This window comes from Parasteatoda tepidariorum, chromosome 9, assembly GCF_043381705.1.
Source record: "Parasteatoda tepidariorum isolate YZ-2023 chromosome 9, CAS_Ptep_4.0, whole genome shotgun sequence".
Taxonomy (NCBI): domain Eukaryota; kingdom Metazoa; phylum Arthropoda; class Arachnida; order Araneae; family Theridiidae; genus Parasteatoda; species Parasteatoda tepidariorum.
The window spans coordinates 26,388,841-26,408,770 of record NC_092212.1 but is presented as its reverse complement, the minus strand read 5'-3'; the positions used below and the strand labels follow the sequence as shown (position 1 = coordinate 26,408,770).

Here is a 19,930-nt window from a genome sequence, read left to right as displayed (position 1 = left end):
ATTTACAAACAGTAACAAATATGAATTACCCATAACGGGATAGTGAAAAGATCATAAAACAGCAAGAAAAACCCGTAGCGGGATATAAGGATAGTAACGGGAACGGGATAGATAAAATATTATAAAACTAGATGAAGTGCCCGTAACGGGATATAGGAAAACTCAAATTCCACACAAAACTCATTCTAAACAATCAACAACTTAATTTTATCGTCTGCTTTTATTATTTAAATTTATCTTTTTATGTGTTTATTTTATTTATGCTTTTGCCAGCCTGTTAGTTTTTAATATTTTTACTTTTATTCATGCTTTTGCAAACCAATTATCTTTCTTATATTTTTAGACTTTATAACCGTATGGCGGAACGCAGAAACCGCTTGACCAGATAGATCTCAATCGCAGTTGTCATTTCAAATGAGCCGGGATAGCCAGCTTGGGCTCTAGGCCCATGACCAAGAGGTCATGGGTTCTATCCTCGCCGACTGAAGACTTCCCGCGTAATAAATAGTGACTGATGTACGTTACATTTGTCGAGTCACAAAGTCCTCCATGTTCCCATAACATATCGTCTTCTGGATTGGTTCAAAATTACAAGGCTACGGAGTTAAACATTAGTTGTCGTAAACCCAAAAATTTTGGTCAGCTGTTCAACGACCGATATAAAATAAAATTAAAATGATATCGTCATTTCAAAAGCCGTGATAGCTGTTGGGATAGAGCATTCGCTCTCCAATGAAGTGAACTGGGTTCGAATCCCAGCGATGGCTGGTCGCTTTGAATTCCACATCCGGCTTGTACTGACCACAGTGATGATGTATCGGTTTTATTGGATTTGCATTCATTTGCAAGCTTGTGTGCTCAATTTAGGCTCATAAACCTTTGTCAAATAGAAGGGCTTCGAACCCGCTACCTTCACCTTTTGCAAAGCGTTTGGTGGGCGATACCGTTCGGCCAGGGAGACCCCAGTGCCGATGTAAAGTATCCTCAGTGGTAGACGGATCATTGGTTAGAGTCGCCTTGAAATCGTGGAAGTGTTTCGTGGTTTTTCCTCTGCATTCCTTGGCATACCTTTTACAGACGCGAGGGCTAAGGGGAAAGAGCATTCACCACCCAATGAGGTAAACCGGGTTCGAATCCCAACGATGACTTGTCGATTTGAATTCCGCCTCCGGTTTACGCTGACCACATTGCTGATTTAAAATATAATCAGTGGTAGANTTTAATAAGGTCTTACAACCCATTACATTATGAGAAATTTTGCTTTTAAAATAAATTACAAAAACAATTAAGCTCAAAATCTACAATCAAATTATATCATTTTATTTTTTTATTCAGTAAATAAAATAACAAATGAAGTCCAAAAAATCTCTAGCAAAACAAAAGAAAAAAGAAATGGCGAAAATGTCATTCTTAGTTTAAAGAAAAAAAATTTGTTTTATTTCATCAATAGTGAAATAACCTTTAGTTTAGTATTTAATTTGTAGGAGGTGAAAGCTTTGTGATGAAATTTTTTACAAACACTCTATAATCTTGTGTTAATATAATATGGACTTGGAGCTTCTCTATCTTCTAGCTTATGAAAAAATAATAAATTATTTCTAGATTTTATTACGATAATTAGAAAAAGTTACCAAACAAAATATTGTGATCAGTCAATAATTTGTTTATTATCAGTCAATAATATGTATTGAATTACGTGGAAATTCAAAAAACTAATTTTGTTTAAAATAAATTAATATTTGAATTTAAAATTAATAAATAGTATATGTATTATTTTAAATGAAACCAGAATTCATATAAATTATAAACTAACATGCTAGCGGAAAAAAAAAAACTACAGCAAATTTAAACTTCCTTAAAACAAGCCTGTTCAAATTAAATCTATTTATAAATTAGAATATACTTAAAAGGTTTTGTTTTTGAAGTACAAATAAAAAATAAAGAAATCATAAACTAACATGTTAGCAAAAGAAAAACTAATACAAATTTAAACTTCTCTAAAACAAACTTGCTCAAATTAAATCTATCGATAAATTAAAATATACTTAAAAGGTTTTTTTGTAGTAGAAATAAAAATTTTACACATTAAGAATTTATAAAACATACTTAAAAACTAAAGCATGTTTTTCTCAACACAGTGAAATAAAGGTACATGTTTAGACAAAATTGAAACGTTCAGATGTCTTAACACACTCATTAATCAGAACTTATAGGAAAATTTATACACATAAATTCCACAGAAAAAACTCATACTTACTGTATTTTCTTTATCAGTCACAGAATATTTTAAACGTGTTTCCAAGCCACGAATTTGAGATTGGATAGTAGTTAAATCAGACTCTTTTCTTGTTTTCTTCATCATTTCTTTCAATTCTTCCGTAAGCTTTTCTTTTCTGAACTTCAAAGTATGAACAGCCTTTTCGTCCCAACGACGAGCACGCTTTGCTAAATCACTATTCAAAATATAAAAATGCAATTGATGAAAGACATAAAATATGAAAAAAAAAGGAGAGAAATAACTTGGAATAATATATTTTCTTATTTTTGTCAAAATATTTCAATTTAAACACAATTTAGTTCTTTTACAACATGAATAAATAAATTAATAAAAAGAATAAACAAATTCCTCCAGCTACAATTCCAGAACAGCAGGATATGTATTAAATGAAGTCGTTAAATATTAGCATGTTTTATAGAAAATCGATGCACAGAAATTTACCCTTAAAAATGTACTAAATAACACAAAACAGATTTTAAATTCATAAACACTAGATAGAATTAAAAAAAGTAATTAATAATACCTTTCAATGAAAATAATTAATTATTTATATTATAAATTTTTATCCATTAAAACATTTCTTATAAATAACATAAAGGTCACATTTACTAAACGAAGTGCAAAGAGAGGCAGGGATTTCACTACTCTCAGTGAGTTAAGCAACTGGTAAAATTAATTCAAAGTCATTGTTTTCTTAACCATAAAATATGTTAAAAGAAAGAGGATATGGGGGAGATTGGTACACAAAAAGAAAAACTGAGAAAATTTTATGTGTAAAAAGCTGATGCATAATTTTTTGAACTAAGATTCATAATTGAATTACTATCGATGATGAATTCCTTTCTAAGGAAGAATATTTATAGTAACTAATGTAGGAAAAATCAAAGTTTTTAAAAGAATCGTAATACAGTGCAACCTCGAAAATCCGGACTGCTGGGGGGTTTGGAAGGTCCGGATTTCCGAAATTTCCGGATTTTAGATACCTTACTTGAATTGATAGAATTATTGAAGTTTCGAATTCGCCAGGCCGATTTCGAGATTAATCAAGCGTGTGTAGACCCCGACGTCAATTTTAACATAAATATACTCTTTAAATAATAAATAAAAGACATTAAAAATCAAACTTTCGTTATCCCCCCCCCCCCGCAATCGATCGTTTTGATAACATAATATTAGCAATTAAAACAAAAAAATATAGGCTTAAAACACGAGCTGAATTTCAACTTATAACCGAAACAGATGCTTCTAGACTAGACTGTACCAGCTGATACTAATCCTTTTTTTGTTGGGGGATGAAAGAACTTGTGCCCGCCTCCTAAGCTTCAAGGTTAAGAAAGAACCAGTTTTCTTTCATCACAAGGGGGAAAAACAAAGAGATGGAAGAATTCCTCCTTCTGAGGGGATTCTCCTTCAGGAGGAGGGGGATTCCCTTTTATATTCTTTGTTATCCATACAGAGCTGATAAGAATGACTGGAATTTCCTTATCAGCTATGAGCTTTCATTCACACCCCACCTCTACCTCTTCATCTACTGCTTCATTGTTGGAGAAGAGTTGTGGTTTTGCATTAAAATTTTTATTATAAGCGATTTTTTTAAAATTTTTTCTTTTGAAATTTTTTTCTGAGGAACTGGACGTATGAGTATTTTAGAGATTTCCGGATTTCAGAAGTCCGGATTTTCGAGGTCGTACTGTATTAGATTTTAAAAGCACATGAATCTGCCTCGCTATATTGTATTTTAAAATCATGTGAATAAGGATATTGGATTTCAAAAAAGCGAAAATAAAAATCTCGATATTTAATTTCTAAATCGCACGAGTACAAATCGCTTGTGTAATTTTAAATAATTACGTAAATTGATGTAACCATTCATTCAGTTAACTTTTAAATCAGGTAAATATGAAAATCCATGTTTTATAATAAAACCCATGAATAAGAATCATGATATTAGCGGATTCCAAATATTCAAAATTGAAAAAAAGCTAAATCAAAAGAATAAAATTGGAGGATTTCCGCCAATTGACAAAAGAATTACATGTATGCAAACGTTTCATTAGGATTGCAGAACTCTGTAATTTTGACGGGCTTTAAGTTTTTGATTAAAGGATGTCTGCAAACCAATGGTCTTGAGATATGAGGAATTTCTCAATTTTTGAGGAAAAATCACATGCCCCCTGCTCCTAGTTTTCAGACCCAGAAGGTTGATACGAAAAAAAAACCCCAACAGAATTTGAGGGAAATCCCCCAATGCACTCCGACTTGGATCATATTGTGATATAAAAATGGAAGACATTTTTAACTACTTACGTGCTTCCTCCAGATATAAAACCATTCTTTTGATAATATGTTCCATCAAGAGCAACAGCCTACATAAATTAAATGTAAATGATAAATTAATAAATACTAATATTTCAAATAATTTAAAAACAATGAGGAAAGGAAAGAGATATACTTAAGCACTTACATCATATCTTTTGTTATCTCCAAGTTCATAAGCAACTCTGTTAGCATCTTCAGCTGTTTCACACACCAATGCATTATTAGTAGCATATAACACGGCTCTCTTGATTGCAGGAGGATCATACTGTAGTACATCATACAGCAATTTTACATTTTTAGGTTGGTGAATGTTCCTGTGAGTTTAAAGAATATTAAGATAAAACTTTATTGCATATATATATGTTGAATTTATATTATTGAATTTTAAACAGTCATGGATCTAACTCGATGAAAAAAAAACTTATCTGCTAAGTTGTAAACCAAAAGTATCTGCAAACAAAAGTATTTTTTAAAAAAACAAACAAAAGTAACAGTTGTAAACCAAAAGTAAAAGTATTACAGTATTTTATAAGCGTAAAATTTTGAGTTTCATCACAAATCAAGACTAAAAGGAGGGATGTAATAAACATTTGTCCACTATTCAGCATATTATTAAGAAAAATATTTTTCGACAAAGTTTTCTTGGGGGTAAATTTTAATAGACTTAATGAAGAATAATCTGAAATCTTTTTCTTCTTTTTTAACCATATGTTATTAGAAATAATTTTAACACATATTTGTTAAGTTCTAAAACTTGTTAATTTAAGTTTTGAAAGACAAATGAAAAAGCGAAATTTGAAGAATTGACTCTCAGATTACTTTGCAATGAACCATGCGTTTTGTAATGTTGATTTTATTATTCTTTTAATTATATTGAGGGAAGTCAAGTTTGCCGTTTCTTTAACACTTTATGTTTTAAAAATTGATAATTTTTTTTATTTGTTTCATTTTTGCAATTGTTTTCATTTTAACTATAACGAAGCATTTTAGCTGAGTGTTTCTAATAAACTCCATTCTTTTATTGTCACTTTTTTTTGTATGGAAGACATATAACTTTTATGATAGCGCTGCATTTCGTAAAAGTGTTTCTGATAGACATTAGCTTTTTTAACGTTTCATGGACAATTTTCTTTTGGAAAATATTTTTAGCATTAAAAATTTTTCTTAAGAATTAAGATAATTTTTTTTCTATTTCTCTTTTTTCAATTTTAAGACTTCAGCTCTTTTTAATAGCTGTTAGTTTTCTTATTTATCTTTTATCTTAAATATTTCTGTTAAGGTGTTTTTTTTATACAAATAATATAGCTGAGTTTTGATTATTTTCCAATAATGACTAAAGTTATATATAAAACCTAATATTTATTAATGATTTTTTTTAAAAGGGTGCTATTCAGCCACCGAATATTTGGCATTCAGCAGATTCTTTTGGCCTAATATTCGGCCAAATCACTATTTGTTACATCCCTATTTAAAAGTATATATTACAAAAGTATTATTATAATTTATATTTGATAGCACGTTAAAATTATATAAATATTTATGTACATAATAGCAAAGTTAATTTTTAATAGAAAAGAAAATTATGCTAAATTTATTGTCTCCTATACCATAACATACGAAAAAAAGGTAAGTTTTTGAAGGTTTTTATAATTAAAAATGCAGTTTTTACCTACGTCATGTTGAAAGCTTGCTTTTGACATCAAAAACCCAGTCCTGTGAGAGAGTTAATATAATGATAAGAACTGCTATCTGGGTGTAATTTCTTTTTCTTTCAGAGGATAATCATATCAAATATACAATTTCACTTTTGTTCAGAACATTAGAAACTTTTTTTTAAGAAAAAAAGGAATCAACAGGGAATTAATCTATTCTGGTACACAGGAACTTAATCAAGTTATAAAAAATAAAAAAATTTTTGTTAGAACAATTATTCAAATATGTTCTTAGCAACAACATATTTGAATATATTCCTCAATTGGCATGGTTATTAAAAAAAAATTATATAAATATCAAAATATCTAAAATAACTCACACCATTATCTTCACAGTTTTATTTACCCCAGTAAAAATATCTAGATGCAAATTATCAGACTTGAGGTTTGTACGATTTCAAGTCTAACATTAATACTTTCAGAATAATCTGTTGCAATTCAAATGGTCACAGTTTTAAGGAAGAGTTGATATAATTTTTAAAATGTAAAAGATATGAGTAACCTGTTTGGAACGATATGAGCATAGTGAAAAGGCTATAAACGACTTCATTCCCTTTACTACTTCATGACAGTGTGTCAATGGGTTTTAAGCTTTTGCTGCTCTAAACAACAAATGATGCACAATAATAAATATAAAAACATCATAAGAGTGAAGTTAATATCGAGTTTCACAGCATAAATTAAAAAGTTATGTAATAAGCAGCAAGCTTGTAATTCTTAGATAATCAGAATAACTCTTAAAAATGGTACTTTTTTAGTGAAAAGTTATTTATACCTCAATCTTTCTTTCAGAGGCTTGGCATCAATGTAATCAAGTGGTAAAAAAGTTTCAGCTTCAAGCATCTGTTCCTTCAAATACTGAATACAAGATCTACCGGTTCGCTCAGTGTCTACAACAATAGCTTCCATATTCTTACCCAAGACTTTCGTGATTGCAACATTGTATCGCTTATGAATAGGCTGACACATATTAACAAGTCTGTCATACTGAAAAAACACGAAATTACATGTTTATTTACATAATACCAAACACAAGATGTCAAAAAAAAAAGAAAAAAACTCACCAATAAAATAATGAAAAACTAAGTTATTGTTCAAAACAAAAAACATTTAGGGATATAACTTAAGAATTTTTTGTTTAATCAATTATTTGTTTAATTTAAACCTTTTAGCTGAGCTAAAGTTTTTCATTTCAAAATATCAGAAATATAATAGATAACTGGCAGATATCTAGACAATATAAATAATGTTCAGAATTGAAAGTAATATACAATATACTTGGAATTAATTTTAAAATTATAAAAACAAAAATTTAATATATTTCTTTATAAAAATGTTTTACAATTTTTTAACAAAAAATCATTTTATTTTAATTAATCTAATTTAATTTAAAGAACCTTGCTTCCAACTATATGAGAATAAATAACTGGAAATCTAAATTATTACAAATATAAAATGAAATAGAACTAAATATATTGTTTAATGCTGATTTTTTACAGAAAAATTCTGAACATTCTAACTTGAAGCAAGATAAAAATAAGAAATTTACACTTAGACCTTAGCTTTTAGTTCAAAACATATCTAAGATTATGAAAAAAAAACCCAGCCAGATACCTTAAAAACAGTTGATAATTGACCTAAGTCCTAATTTAATGTTTCTCAAATTCAAATTTCAAGAGGTGTCATTCTGAAATATATTAAGTTCCCTATCTTCTTACCTGCCAACTTTTACGCATTTGGCGTAAAATTTTACTTTTACATTTAAAGTGGTAGTAAATATATGCTTTTTTTTTCTTTTATAAAATTAATTTTTAAATGATTTTGATCACCACTATACTTAAAAAAATTAAGCATATATATTGATATGCATTGCGATCATGGTTGTCAGCTTAAGCTTTTTCAAATACAACATATTTTCTGGCTTAAAATTTAAATTTTCATTCCATTTTAATACCACTGGAAAAAATCATAATGGAAGGGATTAAAAGTTGGCAGGTATGTATCTTTTTCAATAGCAACTATTTAAAATGAATTATTTTTTCCTTAAAAAAATACCAATATTTTAACAATGCATTCAACAGGTGAGAATATCTAAATAATTTACTTAATTCCAAATGTTCTCTCTCTCTCTATATATATACATAAAGAAAATACTTACAACACCAGGAAAAAGTCTCTTAAAATGATCCACTATTTCAGCTTTCTTACGACGTCTTGAATCTTCATGCTTATCAACCTGGAAAAAAAATATATACATAAATATCAAGTCTAACTTACAATGGAAAAAAGAAAAACTAAAACATTTATGTAAATTATCAGAATAACATTTTAATTTTTCAGATATTATACTCATTACGATACAACAGATTTGTTATAAATTAAGAGATTTTCAACACAATTTCTTTTTAAATTGTGATTTTTCAAACAATAAAATAAATTACATAAATAAAAGATTACATAAAACACAAAAATCATTGAAAATATTTAAAAATATATAGTACTGAGAACGAATGCAATAATGAGACTCACTTTAAGTGTCTGGTTTGCAAAAAAACTTGATTAAATAAAATAGCCATAGTTTAAATTTTTTTTTTTTTGGAATAATATAATTAAAGTAACACAGAATGCACTAAATTTTTTTCTTTTTTGGCTTAAAAAAAATAAATTATAAATTGTTCTATAAATAATTAGCATTCATAAATTAATGCCACAATTTAAAACTATGATTCTAAAGTAAATTGATGTAATGTCAATATCTAGCCATGAAACTTTTTTGCTAATAATTTATTATTAGTTATAAATATGGTGAACTTTGTTAAAAGTTCTATTGTCTTGTATGTTACAGATGTAGCATTATACCATAAGCAGTATTCCATAAAAACAGCATCATTAGCAATAATATAACACGCAAATAATAATTTACCTTTGCATCGCCAAGTTCATTCATAATTGACTCCAGATCTTCATTAATTTCAGCAACTCTCTTTTTTGCTTCCTGGACTTCTTCACCAATCTCTTTTTCCTGCTTGCGCAAGTCTGTTAAACCGGTTTCACTAGTTCTAATTAAAACAATAATTTCATTTTATTAAAAAATTAATTAAAAAACATTTCTTTTTAATAATATACACAACCAAAAACTTTTTGTCACATCATTATTTTATCACAACGTTTTCTAAATTTAAACACTCACTGTTTTTTAANTCAGATTTTAGGATTTTTCTTTCTTTTTTGAAAGATGTTTACCTTACCATCATTTTGGAAACAATCATTAGTGTATTACTTCGTTTTTACATGATTATTTCCAAATATTTTTTATTTTTTTTTTAGTTGGGTTTAACGTTAAAAAAAACGGCTTTTTGTAGCGATTCAGAAAACCGGAAAAATCAGTTATCCGGAATAGCGATGGTCCCGATCGTTCCGGATAATCGGTTCCGTACTGTATTAATATAAATTTTTTATCAGAAATTTTGCTCTAAAAATAACTTGCTTATTGATGAATAGGAAGTTAGTTTGAGAGCTAACTTGTCATAAGAATGTATTATTTTCTCTCTATTTTATACAGCAGAGTGAAGTTTGACTTCACAATTAGCTGTCCAAATTTGAAATCCAAGTTAACCAGTTTAAAATGAAGAAACATTTTTTTTGCCAACATTTGGATTTAACATTAGAGGGATAATTTCAATACTACTTTTATGAAGTACAGTATAACCTGGATCATCTGAAGTAGTAATTTAAACTGAATCTACATCAGTTATTCTTACATCAGTTTTTCACATACTTAAGTCTTAAATAATTCAGATGACAGAGGTTCATTGCTTGAAATTATTCTTTTTTAGTAATTAACTCAGGAAATCAAGATATTGCATCTAAAAGCACCACAATTCATTTTTGCAGAAGAGAAGGTTATGCTAATCAAGGTAAAATACACTAATAAATAAAAAAAAACAGCTTTATGAATAAACTTTTAATTATTGCTTTAAAGAAATATACAGCTTTTTGTAGTTATAGTTGAACCAGATTGCATTAGACCAAGTGTTTTTTTTAAAAATCTATTTACAAAAAAAAAAAAAAAAAAAAAAAAAAAAAAAAAAAAAAAAAAAAAAAAAAAAACTAATTATGCAAAATTTGATCCCTTCTTCCAAAAAATAAATAAAAAAACACACTGTATTCAGAATATTTTTTAAAAACTTTCAAGCAATTGTTTATAATTTATGAGATCTGTCTACGTCTACACTACACATAGCCTAGACCACAAAATTTTAGTTCCAAATTTTAAAAATACGACAAATTCAAACTTTTAGAGAATGATTTATTTTAAAGATCCAAGGAGCCTACTCTGTTTAAAAATTCAGTGAATGCATGAAATTTTTTTCATAATTAGATTAATTTTCAATTAATCAAGTTATGGACCTGCACAAAATTTCTCAAAATAACAAAAAAGTTTTTTTTATATTATCAGGAATGTATCTGGAAGTTATTTTGAGAAATGCATATGATTTTTATCAATCTAAATGCATTAAATGGGCATAAAGCAATTTATTGATATAAATTGACCAAAATAAAGAATAAGAAGGTCTCTTTTCTAGAAAATCTAGAAGGTCTCTTTTCTAGTTAAATGTGTTATATGTTAAAATCAAGTTCATGAAACATGTTTTAAGCAGAAATATCAAAATGAGTAAAGTTAAAGCTAATTCAGAGAAAATCAATATCAACAGACCTGATGTATTCAGTAAGCTTCTCAAGTCTTCTAACATTTTCCTCTAGTTCTGCTCGTTTTTGCTTTATTTTCGACTCTACTTCAGCTTTTTTACGAATTTCATTATCACAACGATCTTGGTCAGATTTCTGTTCTCTATTTACCGAGTCTAGTTCTTGCAGATAACGTGATGAAAGTTTTCCAGCTTCTTCTTTTAGTCGATTATACTCTTCAACCTACAGTAAAAAAATTTCCATTTCAGGAAGTTTAAAAGTAATAAATAAAAGCAACAGGCATGAATTAATTTAAATATTTATGAGAATACATAATTTAAAAGCCAGCTTCTTCAGTAATAATATTCATTCCTTCTTCATGTTGTTTACCAATTAATGAATAAATAAAAAATATGGGCATTAACTGCCATTAAAGTAAATAAATAAAAGTTTATAAACATTTTGTTTATTTACAAATTGATTCAACCACTTAACACTAAGCTGATTTACTCATTTAAGAATCTACCAAACAAATGGTAACTTCTTTGCTTTATTCAGTTATTCATTCACTTAACTTACCAAAAAATATGAATTAACCACATAACTACAGAACAGCAGTATCAGAAAAATTCAAATAAAAAATAGGGAAACTGAACATTAATTATTCAAAGCAAAAGTTTTCAGGGCAGAAATATTCAAGCAAAAAAAGGTGGAAAGAAAAACAAATTATACTAGTTATTAACTGCCACTATAATAAATTGTATTTATAAGAAATTGCGTTTTTGCAAGAGATGAGATTTTTACATGAGAGGGATTTAAATAGGATAGAATCTAATAAAATGAGCAAAAAATAAAATGTAAATAATGTTTAAAATGAACATGGAAAAACTTAAACAAAAAGCTGTTGTAGTAAGTGGCAATATTTTTTTCTCATTTAAGATAAACTGGAATGGATGCAATGTTATAAATAGTTAAATAAAAATATATCATGATGAATATTCCAATGATCTAGTCAATCAACATAGTATGAAAAACATATTATGCTAAGATGATAACCCTTTTTGGACGTTTATGTGAAGTTTTCCTAATTAATTAAAATTAGCTTAAAATAAAATACAAAGCCCAACATTATGAATGGAAGCAAATCATACATAATGCTGAAGTTTAGTAAATTAATAAAAGTATTAGACCATACATCTTTGCATGTAAATTTTCAAAATCATATATACATAATAATCTTACATATTGAAAACTTGAATGCTGTTCTAGTTTCATTTAAGAAAACAAATATTTAACGCCTTCATGGAAAATAAGTTTGGAAATCTTTCAAAAGCAAATTCCGACAAGAATAATAGTGTGATAAAGGGTTCTGGCTACTGCAAGCCAGTGTGCCAAATCACTACAAAATGTCTCATTTTGGCAGCAAAATATATAACATTAATCAAATTGAAAGAACAGTAAGATCTGGGTTTTATATTCATTTCTATAAAGTAGCTACGAGCATAGCTTTTGTTTTCATTTAAGTTTGGTCATAAATGGATAAGCATGAAAGGAATATATATATTTTTTTTTTTGCAAACAATTTTAGCTAAAACAATTTAGCATTCTTTTTCTGGAGTAAAAAATTATTATTAATAATGTGTTTCTTATTAATAAAAATTATTTTAAATTGTTTAAACGGAAAAGTTTTACAAACAGAGTTGGTTAAAATATCTACCTGCCAATGTTATAAATATAGCATTTGGGAGTAATACTCAAGCTTAAATTGACTTGTTTAATTAACATAACAAACATACTTGTGAATCTTGAAGAGTTAAGTCTCGACCTTCAACTTTTGATTCTTCAGCAAGCTGTTGTTCAAAATCTTCTTGGTTATTTTCAATTTCTTGCAGCTCATCTTCTAAATTTTTGATTTCGCCTTCGTGTGCCTCATGAACTTTCTTGGCAGCTTTCAAAGATTTCCTATTGGAAAAAAAAATTATTTTACTTTAACATATTTTCAAAAAATTATATTTTTCGGCAGTGCTGGAAATAGGTTGTGTAGATCAAATAATTTAATAGTTTTTTAATCTTTTAGAAATCAATCAACATAAAAATGGCAGGTACAAAACTGATATTTTTTTAAAAATACAATTGATAGTCCTATATCCAGAATAGTTGGGACATGGGTTCCGTATAATAGTTCTTTAAGGCAAACATCAAAACGTCATTAATCAATAAAAAAATAACAAATAGATGGTAATTAATGCCAATTTCAATCAGCAACTATAAATCCACATGTGATTTTATAAACTATTCTGGATATAGGACTCTGGATATGTGATTTTACAAACATGGTTTATAAAATCACAATATCTTAATATGCCATTATAACTGTGATGCCACATTACGCATAACATATTTATTAGATATTAAAATTTCTTTAATTTTTATAATTAATTTTTTTAATCGTTCTTAATTGAATTTTAATTAAATTGAACCAATTATTTAATTTTTATTACATTTCATAAAAAAGCGAATATAAAGTATTTTATTCTTTTCTTAACTATCAATGTAATGGCTAAATTTTTATTTCAATGCTAATGTAAGACTTATTAATTCACTGTCGCTACTAAATAAAATCTATTTACAACACTTTATTCCTTATTGCTTACCACAAAAAAGCTTCAGTTACATGGTTATATAAATTTTCAGTCTTTGTGGCAGTTCGCTTTCACCAAATTATTTTCAAATTTAATAATGATTATGGGGGGTTGGCTTTATTTTTCACTATATTATCTTTCAATAAATCACCAACCATAAACCTCTTCCCATGCTCCTAACTGTCCGTTGGGAACAATTCATTTACTTTTAATTTCGAATTATTGGCGATTGGTTCGAAGGCTTCGGCCTCCCAGTCCCAACCATTGAATAGATATCTTAACAAATATTCTTCATGTAAGGAGAATGATTTTCTTGATCTTTTTCAGGGACTTCTTTTCTTTATTTCTATAATTTTGGAATGTGGCCATGTTTAATTAAGTTTTACATAATAAATCAAATTTTCATAAATGATTTTATAAATTTTTCTGGTATAAATATCCTTACATCATATCCAAATTTAGATGTATCTAAAACAGCCATAATATTTTAACTCTACAAAGAAACTACATCCCACTAACCACTATCGACTAAGAATTAGGACTAAAACTGCTACTATAATAACATACTGCCAAATCACACATCTCAGCTAGTACTCATTTCTCAACCCATCCAATTAGTGATGATACCACAATGAATCAGCATGGTTTTGTTGATCGTTTTTTGGTATTCATTAAAATGGAGTCTCATTTGGTTTTTAAAATCTGTGGTTTAATATATTATTTCATATTGACGATTCAACAAAATCAAATGTAGATTTACGATTGAATTTTTGTCAGCTATTGCTACGGATTTTCATAGTTTTTTAAAGCTGCATTATCATACATGGGAAATTACGAACTGTGCATTTTGAAGCTCTTGATTTGTGATGATTTTATTGCCCACATGGTTTTGTTGATCACATTTTAAACAGTTGGAGATCTCCACATAGTCTAAAAATTTTGATTTCATTTTTAATGAAATACTATTTCTTTAGTCGTAATGATGCCATCTCAAATCAGAAATTTTTCAAAATGTGAATTTTTTCACTCTGAAATCGAGTATGAGATACTTGCCAGTAGAAATTCTAATATGCGAGACATGGGGAAAAAATGATTTCATTTCAGTGATATCCAATTTTTTTCACATTATAGAGGAAATTGGATTAAATTTGAAAAAAAATTAGAAGTTGAATAAAAATAAGAAAGCGGAAAATTGGGAAAAGTGAAGGATTCTCCTCCCTGCATATATTTTTTAACACGTTACAAGTGTAAAAAAAAAAAAAANACAGAGTGAAATTCCATCAAAAAAAAAAAAAAAAAAATTTTAAGGGAAAAAGAGTTTTATTTTGATTGTTAAAAAGTGTCTGGAAAAATAGATCCTTCCTGTAGACGAACATCTGGATATGGGACTTTGTACAATAGCTTAAATTTTCAAAGGATGCAAGTCTCATAAATTTTCAATTATTATAAAATATTTTAAATATAATGCAGTACTTAGCAGTTTCCAGTTTTTTCTGCATATGAGTTGTTCTTTCCTTTGCTTTTATATAAGTAGGTCTCTTTTTATTCAGCTCCACTTCCTAAAAAAATTACAAATAAATTTTAAAAAATTAATTATTAAAGAAATGCAATTCTAATAGAAAATTAATTATAAGTTTATATCAAAAAAATAACAGAAAAGAAGCTAGCAGACACAGTCAACAACAACAAAAAAAAAAAAGGATTAATTCATACTGCTTCTCGTATCTGCTGCTCTATTTTTGAAAATTCTCTTTGCATTTTCCCAAATTCTTTCTTCTTTTCTTTAATTTCCTCTTCAATCTTTTCCTTTTTTCTGCATGCTTTTTCAAGATCTTTATTTTTATCAGCAAGCTCCTCAGTTAAATTTTCTAAATCTTGCTCATTGTGGAACAGTTTAAACAGATAATAATGAATTTGCTTAAAGGCCTATAACAGATTAAAAAGAAGGATGTTAGTATGCAATGTAAATTAAAGAACATCACATATGTCAATTTATTATATAAAATAATTACCATTTTTAAACGAATTTCAACAAGTCAGAAATAATATTTGCAGGACCATTGTTAGAGGTGGGCAAACGGGGTGACCGTCTAGTGCCATTAAAATTTTAAAACTTGTTAATATACTTATGTTGTTGTTTTTTCTCTCCCTTCACTTTCGTCTCACATTAAGAAATTTCTTAAACTCTTCATAAATTACTCTCCTAGTTCTACCTATTTCCCAGTAGAAAAAGTTTCTTTTTATCTTATAGTCAGTTATTGTGGCATGTGTAAGCATGTTAATACATCTTTCCACTGGGAGTTGTGAAGAAGACAATGTCATTATTATCTTCACTCATCTTGCTAATTAGTTACTGTCAATGAATCAAGGTTTCTAGTTTCAAGAAGGACAGTGATACTGTAGTAAAACAAAATTTTACTGATGCTATGTGAAATTTTTTGATTGCTTTAAGAATTTTTCATACTGTTCCTGTAACCATTAATACTGCAGAATGTTCATTTTCAAAATTGACACTGATAAAAACATATTTGAGATCAATGATGATTAACGCCCACCTTTTATCACTGGTACTCATTTCAATTGAAAATTATCTATCAACTTCCATAGATTATTCTGTTTTAATAGACAAATTTGCAACTCAAAAAGCTTGAAAATGTAGTAAAATAATATTTCCTTACATATGTTTCCTTATTCTCAGAATATATCATTCATACGAATTATTTTAATTTAGGTTTCCAAATCAGCCAAATTTCATTTCTGTTAATGATTCTTTATATCATGCGTTTAATTTTTAATATAATAAGAATTCAATTTTGATATCATAGAAATTAATTATATTAAAAATTTCAAATATTGTCCATTTGTGAGTGTGTGTGAAGTGTAAAACCTTAAGAACTGCCACTGATAATATCAAGGAAAATAAAAAGCAGGGTTGACATAATTAGAAACTATTTTACTTAAAATCACTAATTTAAATGATTCATAATGAATTTTTTAAATCATAAATTTATGTAGAAAATATTATTTATACAGTACTGCATGTATATACTTAAGGCTGAGAAAATAAATTACTGATATCAAATCTCATTGATAATAAACATTCTATTCTTATATCCAGGAATAAGTTAATAAATTAAAAAACAAAAACAGATTTATTTATTTTTTGTCTAAGAACTTAAATGGACAATATGATACATTTCATATTGCATCTGCTCATTGTAGTATGTAAAATAATTTACTGTTTCACTATCAGTAAATATATTTCAATTATACTTATTTAATTTAACAAATATTTATTTTAATACAAGAAATTTAAAATCTTATAAAATAAGCAGTTATTGTAATTAAAGAATAAAGACTTGTTCTGCCAAGAAAAATTTTTATTTCAGATCTAAATTAATTACTTTTCATCTGATAAATTGATACTCTGTCTTTACAATTCATTAAAATTTTGAATTTGATAGAAAAGAGTAACTGACTTCATTTATTCAGTAATTAATTTGCCATAATTAAATAATTATACTAACCATTTTGTTATCGATGGTGTTAAAATTTTTAATTGCAGTATTGTTGCAAACAAATATGAAACATTATTAATACATGCTAGAGTTTTGATTGTTAAACAGGAAAAGAATTTTTAAAAAAATATGAATGAAATTAAAAAAAATCTAATGTGCAATATAGATGTTTTTTTAATAAAACATGACTTTGATCAACTCTGATAAAATGCCTCAATATTTCGCCCCAGAGCCACTAAAACTCTAAGCACGGTCCCGCATATTTAGATTAAAAAATATTGGACCAGAACACAATGTAGTTGGTTCAGTTTTCGATTCTTTGAGCTAAATACTATGATGTACTTCAACAACTATATAACTTTTTGCTGATAAGTTGTATGCTTATACTACACTATATAGATAAATCAATGGGCACTTTTGGTTTTTAACTATTTTGACAGGAAATACTGAACCTATTGTTCTATAATGCTAATACATGCTATGACAGTAATATACACATACTTATTAAAAAAGATTTACCCATGAATATTTATGGGACCAGAAAAAAAAGCCCATTTTTTATTTTGAGAAAAAAAAATTGAACATTTAGTGGCAGTGAAGTCCCAGGGATTTTGACCAGCACATCAAAATTAACAGGAACCTTAACACCGGCGCTGTATAGAAATATTCCAATATAAAATAAATTCTCAATCGTGGATCCATAGGTAACATATAGCTATTAATATATCTAGATATATCTTTTTTTGAAATGCCTATAAGCATATTTGTTTTCATATATTTACCTATAAAGACATAGACATTTTCTCAAAGCATTGAATTTTTTACTTTCTGTTTATTCATTTAAACTTAAGGAACAATAAAAAAAAGTACTGATGATATCATAATTGATATAATCAGAGCATATTAGATAAAAAAATTATGTTAAAATTACGCAAATGATGATCATTACCAAATCTTCTTTAAGACGCTGATATTTCTCTGCCTCTTCTTTTTCCAAACGAGCCTCTTTCTTTTCAGCAGCTATACCTTTTTTCTTTTGATAAGTGAATTGCGTATCTTCTTCTGCTTTCATCATTTCAGCTTTTAATTTTTCATATTCATCTTTGTGTTCAATTGAGCTTCATGTGAGCAAAAACGAAAGAAAGAAAAAAAAAACCAATTAACAAAGCAAAAAAATATAATTAAGTATTTAAGGTCACTTTAACATTACAACTTTAAATTCGTGAAGAAAAAAAAATAATGAAAGGCAAATAACACTTTTAAATTACACTTTTGCAATAACACTTTTAAAGTATATATTAAAATTAGTTTTAAAAGAAAAAAAAAGATTAAGTTTCTTTGACAAGAGTTTTTGTTAAAATAAAAATATTCAAAAGTTAATAAATAAAAAATGTAACTGACTGTGAGATTTCTTCAAACAAAGCAGTTCTTTCTTTAGGACTTTTCATGGCAATTGATTCTACTGCACCTTGAAATACAAGGAAGTTTTTTGCTTTGACATTGATGCCTAAAGTTTCCAATCGACTGGTGTATTCATTATGAGTAACAGACTGAAATAAAAAGGGATAAAGAGTTTGTTAATGAAGCAAAGCTACTTAATCACCATTTATTAATTGACCATAATATAAAACCATATTTTCTGACATAATCTTGTATTACATAAGCAAGTATTAAATTCTACAAATAAGCAAACTAATGAAAAATATTTTAATGTCAGCAGCATGAGCAAATAACCAAATTATATTGTAAATTCATCCCTATAGTTGAGCTACAAAGATGGAATAGCTAATCATGTAGGGATTTATCAATAGTAAACGATTCCTTCTAACACACAAAATATATTTATCATTAACAATACAATATTCATGTAAATATTAGAAGCACACAATTAATAAAATGTAATTGTTAAAATAGATGATTCTGTGTGATAGTACATGAAAGTATTAGACACATTATATAACTAAAAATTACGAATCATTTACTGACTTTAAAGGCCTAATAGAACTCTAGATGAAACTCTATAATTATGACCACTTTAATTATTCATTTTAGACAATAATTAAAAATATTAATAGTTTTCATGTAATTTCAATAAAGGAAAAACAATAACGCTATTTTTCATTTCTTAAAATGTTGACTTTTGAATTTTTATTGCCTTTATTATTTACATAATGCCAATATATTGCATCATAATGCCAGTTAATAAAAATTTTGGTATTTCTCACTTTTCTACATAACATCCCAAAGTTACAGCTTCCATACTTTTCTCATTAATACCACATAACTTCCCCCAGGAAACATGATTTTCTCATGAAATTTACAATGCTAATGAAATGGTATTTTTAGCAGTAATAGTGGCAACACTATATAAAAATGAATAGAGCAAGAACCAGCAGCTAAAAAAACTTGCTTGTAATGTTGACTATTCTTGAGCGTATACCTTATGTTTGAAATGTATTAATTTAACAGCATGCTTGAAATGTATTAATTTAACAGTATGCTTGAAATTATTTTTTAATCAACCAGTTCATAAGTGTAATAAGTTTTACTAATAATATATATACATTTAAAGAAAAATTTATAACACCTAAATAACTAATATTCAACTAGTAGATATATCAATTTACAGAACATGCAGTTACAGTGATTCTACTGATGCACTATAACAAGCCAAGAGCTTGGAAAAAAATAATGCATCAGCAAATTAATGAATGAATGCTGGTAAAATTATGACCAAACTCTAAGTATCTGAAGAAAACTCCCCCCCCCCCC

At 27.4% G+C, this 19,930-nt stretch overlaps 1 protein-coding gene across 1 annotated transcript in view; it reads right to left on the bottom strand.

The window, feature by feature from the left end:
• LOC107452450 (structural maintenance of chromosomes 1) overlaps positions 1–19,930 on the bottom strand; it is a 48,165-nt gene that overhangs the window by 23,229 nt on the left and 5,006 nt on the right. Inside the window, exons 4-15 of the mRNA XM_043041835.2 lie at positions 18,560–18,708; positions 18,108–18,276; positions 15,354–15,566; positions 15,114–15,199; positions 12,795–12,960; positions 11,027–11,241; positions 9,233–9,368; positions 8,468–8,545; positions 7,085–7,296; positions 4,743–4,911; positions 4,586–4,644; positions 2,258–2,453 (exon numbers count right to left, since the gene is read on the bottom strand). Of these exons, the coding sequence (XP_042897769.1) occupies positions 2,258–2,453; positions 4,586–4,644; positions 4,743–4,911; positions 7,085–7,296; positions 8,468–8,545; positions 9,233–9,368; positions 11,027–11,241; positions 12,795–12,960; positions 15,114–15,199; positions 15,354–15,566; positions 18,108–18,276; positions 18,560–18,708 (1,848 nt within the window). The remainder of the gene's footprint in view (positions 1–2,257; positions 2,454–4,585; positions 4,645–4,742; positions 4,912–7,084; positions 7,297–8,467; positions 8,546–9,232; positions 9,369–11,026; positions 11,242–12,794; positions 12,961–15,113; positions 15,200–15,353; positions 15,567–18,107; positions 18,277–18,559; positions 18,709–19,930) is intronic.